This window comes from Penaeus chinensis, chromosome 27 (genome assembly GCF_019202785.1).
Source record: "Penaeus chinensis breed Huanghai No. 1 chromosome 27, ASM1920278v2, whole genome shotgun sequence".
NCBI lineage: Eukaryota > Metazoa > Arthropoda > Malacostraca > Decapoda > Penaeidae > Penaeus > Penaeus chinensis.
In genome coordinates this window covers 14,935,450-14,940,449 of record NC_061845.1, presented here as the reverse complement: position 1 = coordinate 14,940,449, position 5,000 = coordinate 14,935,450, and the positions used below count along the sequence as shown (strand labels likewise).

General features: G+C 42.0%; 1 protein-coding gene across 10 annotated transcripts in view; it reads right to left on the bottom strand.

Moving 5' to 3' along the window:
* The window catches only part of LOC125039612 (metastasis-associated protein MTA3-like), a 107,210-nt gene extending 106,834 nt beyond the window's left edge, over positions 1-376 (bottom strand). For all 10 annotated transcript variants that reach the window (XM_047633743.1, XM_047633746.1, XM_047633747.1 and 7 more), the window contains exon 1: positions 179-376. In XM_047633743.1, coding sequence (XP_047489699.1) covers positions 179-206 — 28 coding nt within the window. In that variant the 5' untranslated portion in view covers positions 207-376. The remainder of the gene's footprint in view (positions 1-178) is intronic.
* Between the last annotated feature and the right edge of the window lie 4,624 nt (positions 377-5,000).

The following is a 5,000-nucleotide window of genomic DNA, read 5'->3' as shown; positions in this document are numbered from 1 at the left end:
AGGATAACTAAGTTAAGCTACATGGTTAAAATGTGTATCTATCGTAATATACCGGTAGAGAAAGAAAGAGAAGGAGAGAAATAGATAAAGAGAGAATAGAGAGAGAGAGAGAATAACTCGTTGTTGGAACCTCGAAACTCTCAAAAACCCAATTTCAAAAACTTCCTCTCGAACTCACCTCCGACTCTGTACATATTATTCGCCATCTTGAGCCAGGTTACACTACACAGACACTCGGCTAATGTTTTCACACCACTCTCTCCCAGTCGGCTGGACTTTTCATTACAAATTTCCCGAAAAACAATCAACGTGTTCGCTCCCTCTGACAATTCGCCATTTTCTCACTTTCCGTAGACGCGTTCCAACAATATACGATATCGGCGAGTTTTCATTATTTTCTCATTCCGCGGCTCTATAACAGCTGTAAGGTTTAATTCGGAGATGTTTATTTATATTTTTGTTTTCCTTGAGGATTTTCCTGTTGACGAAATTCTAATTAAAACAAGTGAAACAAGAAGGGTAATAATATTTTACGAGAGCGTCGCTGTAGCTGTTGGAGTTCGAGGTATTCAGACCATAAATTTCGTGACGTCACACATGTATGCCAGACAAAGCCACTCGCACTTATTTTCCCTTTTTAAGCCCGAATATATATCGTTTAGCTCATCGATGCTCGTCTAGAAGCTTCATCAATGTTTGATGCTGCTCTAGAGAGCGTAATAAAGGCTCCGGCCTAAGCCATAGACTGTCTAGGAATCAAATCATATCTTGATTCATGTCACGACCGGGATTGAAGTTATTGGAGACTTTGAAACCTAATTTATATATTGAAAGCGCATGCAATCCCGCTACGGTTCTACAAGCGGCAAAATGACAAAGCCAGCTAGTGTGGCACACGAGGCGACGCGCGAATTAAAAACCAGCCAATATTCATTTCCGCCTGTTGTTTAGCGCGTCAAATGTTCGCGGGAGACTGCGAGCTTCCACAAATTCAGATTACATTTAATTCCATTAATTTTCTACCACTTTCGAGCGATATTTGGAGGCGTCGGTTCATTCCCATGGCGAAGGTCTTTGGTTTTGCGAGAGGTGTGTGGGCGTGATTTTGAGACAGACACTGGCTACGATTATCAATTCCCAAATATTTCAAAAAAAGAATTCAAGTAGATGAGCGTCACACAGAAATCCCGGAACATTTACAACTGAAGGAGACGGGAATGACATCCCCCCTCCTCCCCATTTTGAACATGGGGTCTCTTCACACGCCCTATGATCGTCTCATCATGCATGTTCAAAAATCATGACATATCCGTCGCTCAAACAGAACAAATGACCTTCCATGGATAACCCGCGCGCTTGTGTCTGTATCATGTGTGTTCTCAGGCCGGGGAGGGAGGGAGGGGCCGTCTGAAGGAAGGAGGAGGAGGAGGAGGAGGAGGATCGGCCTGAGCTGAGCATCTTCTCGTATGCTCGTAGCCCTGCTTCCCTACCGCCGCCGCTACCAAAACTCTCTCGTTCACCGCCGTTCGCCGTCGCTCACCGCCACGCCAACCTCTGCTCGGCCGAACATCGTAACGCCGCTTTGCCGTCGCATGGGTGACGACCGAGGGCTTCCGTAGAGGGTGTGGGATGAGCCCGGGATCCGCGGATGAGGTGGATATGAGTGGATAAACGTATTGGCAAGAGTATCCCGAGCGACACCGGGTTGATCGGGAAGCACCAATTGTTACGAAACAGGTTTATTCCCAATGAAAGAAAGAGAGGGTGACCCCGCGGCGTGGTCCAGGCATTGAGACGGACAGTTGGGGGAGGGGGAGGGAGGAATCGTTGCTGCTAATTCATACAGCACTTTTGATTACCAGTTATTGATTGCATTATCGATGTGGCTTCCGAGTGGGTGTCAGGTGGTGGGCGCAGTGTGGGTGGGCGTGAGGGCGGGGGTTACGGCGAGTGGGCGGGCGGGAGATCCGTGCATGGCAGTGTGCGGCACCCGATACACGACACAACTTTGCGCTCATTACCCACATAAACCGATGCCGGCCGTCCCACCCCGACACGAACTTCACAAGATCCCCCTCGTCTCCATTTTTTCAACGCCTTGTTTGCCTCTTCTCCTGACACCAACCTCCTAACTGTCATACCTGGAGCACCGCCCGTGACACCACCTCTCCGCCCACCAACAAGATAGGAAAGGGTAGGATGCGCGTATTTAAAAAATGGAGTAAATGTGAGGGCTGTGGGCCGATGTAGGTGGCGAGCAGGGGAAGATGGCCGGGTCGTGCCGGGCTGCGTTTGTATGTTGCCATTCACGACGTACACATAGGTCGCCCCACACGCTGTCACACGCGCATACACACCCATAATGAGTACACGGCGTGTATTTCCATGTTTAGACATCCTGGCAAAAAGTAATTTAATAAATTGACAATTATGCAATTCCCTGAATGATTGCAGGTTTTACCGGAGACATGTTGCAAACTCACTCCAGAAACGATACCCTCTTTTAAATGCATTCGTCTCGTAATTCACGTACATTTTATAACGTTACTAAGTATTTCTTAAATTGTGTTAATTAGCTCATAAACACATCGATTGTACAGGTAGATCTCCACATAAATACATCTGCTTTCACATACGCTCACATGGATCGCATAATTTTCGTATGCCTATGGGAACCTATGAACATAAACGGCCATTTGTATCAGCAGCTTTTTACTCATTAGTACGTGTATAACCGGTTACGTATATGGTCATTTCATAGATTTACCTATTTATGACAAACATAATGTTCATTTCTGCACACCCACGCCCTCATTGTAATCACTTAGATGAAAGAACGTGTAAATTTAAGATGTATTTAGAGAACGACACACGTAAATGTGTGACGTACGAAATTAAATCTAAATATCTGAAATTACACATACAGCCACGGATACTTTTAAAATCACACACAAACGCGCGCGCGCGCATGCACACACCAGTTATTGCATATGTATATATATGCATGTATGTATATCTATATATACATACATACATAGGCCTATATACATATACATATATAATACATATTTAAAACACCATATATATATATATATATACATACATACATACATACATACATACATACATACATACATACATACATACACACACACACACACACACACATATATATATATATATATATATGTATATATTATATATATACACAGTATAAACACACACACACACACACACACACATATATATATATATATATATATATATATATGTATATATATATGAGTATAAACTTTAAGGTAGATGGGACTCTTTGACCTTGGCTAGGAACCCTTCAAGAAACTTTTGTGTGTAATAAAAACACGGTCTTTCCCTTGTATCAATGACAGACATCTCAGGAAATGCTCCTCAGTCCCATGGAAAGACGGGCATGTCAAGGGAATTAAAAGATAATAGAGGGTCATGGAGAAAATGGATGCGTAAAAGAACCTGTCGTAGGACAGAGCACGAGAAGAATATGTATGTGTGTAAATATGTGTATATATATGTATATATATATAAATATATAAATGTGTGTATATATATATACATATATGTATAGACAAAGTTGGAATAGATTGGGAGAGGCATACGTCCTGTTGTGGATTGACTCAGGCTGATGATGATGATATATGTGTGTGTATATACATACATACATGCATATATATATATATATATATATATATATATATATATACACACACACACACACACACACACACACACACACACACACACACACACATATATATATATATATATATATATATATATATATATATATATGCATATATTTATTTATTTATTTATTCATTTATTTTAAATATGTGTGTTGGATATGCATTTGCATTTATGTATACACACTACGCGTGTGTGTAGCCCATATATATCTATAAATATATATATATATATATATATATATATATATATATATGTATATGTATATATATATATATATATATATATATACGTATACACACACACATATATATATATATAAATGAATATACATATATGCATATATACATATATATATATATGTATATATATATATACGCACCCACACATATCTATCTATCTGTCCATCTATATATGTGTATCTATATGTACGTGTGTGTGTGTGTGTATGTGTGTGTGTGTGTGTGCGCGCGCGCGCGTGTGTACGTGCGTGGGGGGATATGTATTTATGAATACACACATTACGCGCGTGTGTAGCCTATACACACACACATGTATATCTGTCCATTTACTTATGTGTATCTATGTGCGCGCGCGAGTGTGTGTATGTGTGTGCGTGTACGTGCGTGCGTGTGTTCAATCCGTACATGGGGAGCTGTTAACTCAAATTCCACTTACGTACTAGACACGCTACAAACATGTACGCATAAACAAACGGCAAACACAAAGGAGCATGCAAATGACTAAATAACAAACCTCTCGTGTACACACAATTCGCCTACACGCACGCACACATGAGTACATCGGCACGCACACATGAAATACCTCCATACGAGCTCTAGATACCAACACACGCGGATATGAAATACCTATGCACGCTCTCTGACCTCTCTTACACACACGCACAAGGCCGAACTCTTGCGCTCTTCACGCACACAAGCACGCTCTCTTTGCTCTCATTACATACACGCGAACCTTTGTTCTGCGTACATATGTACACGCGCACACGATAGGTGCACATCATGACCGTTCAAGGGATACCGACTCCGATAGGGTAGAGTGGAGGAAGGGGAGGGGGATCTACTCCTCTCCTCTCTTCTCTTTCTCCTCTTGCTCCTCCTCCTCCTCCTCCTTTTTCTTACTCATCATGTTCTTCTTCTTCTGATCCTTCTTATCTTGTTGTTCTTCTTGTTCATGTCATTGTTATTCCTCCTCCATCTCCTCCTCCTCGTCCTCCTCCTCCTCCTCCTCCTCCTCCTCCTCCTCCTCCTCCTCCTCCTCCT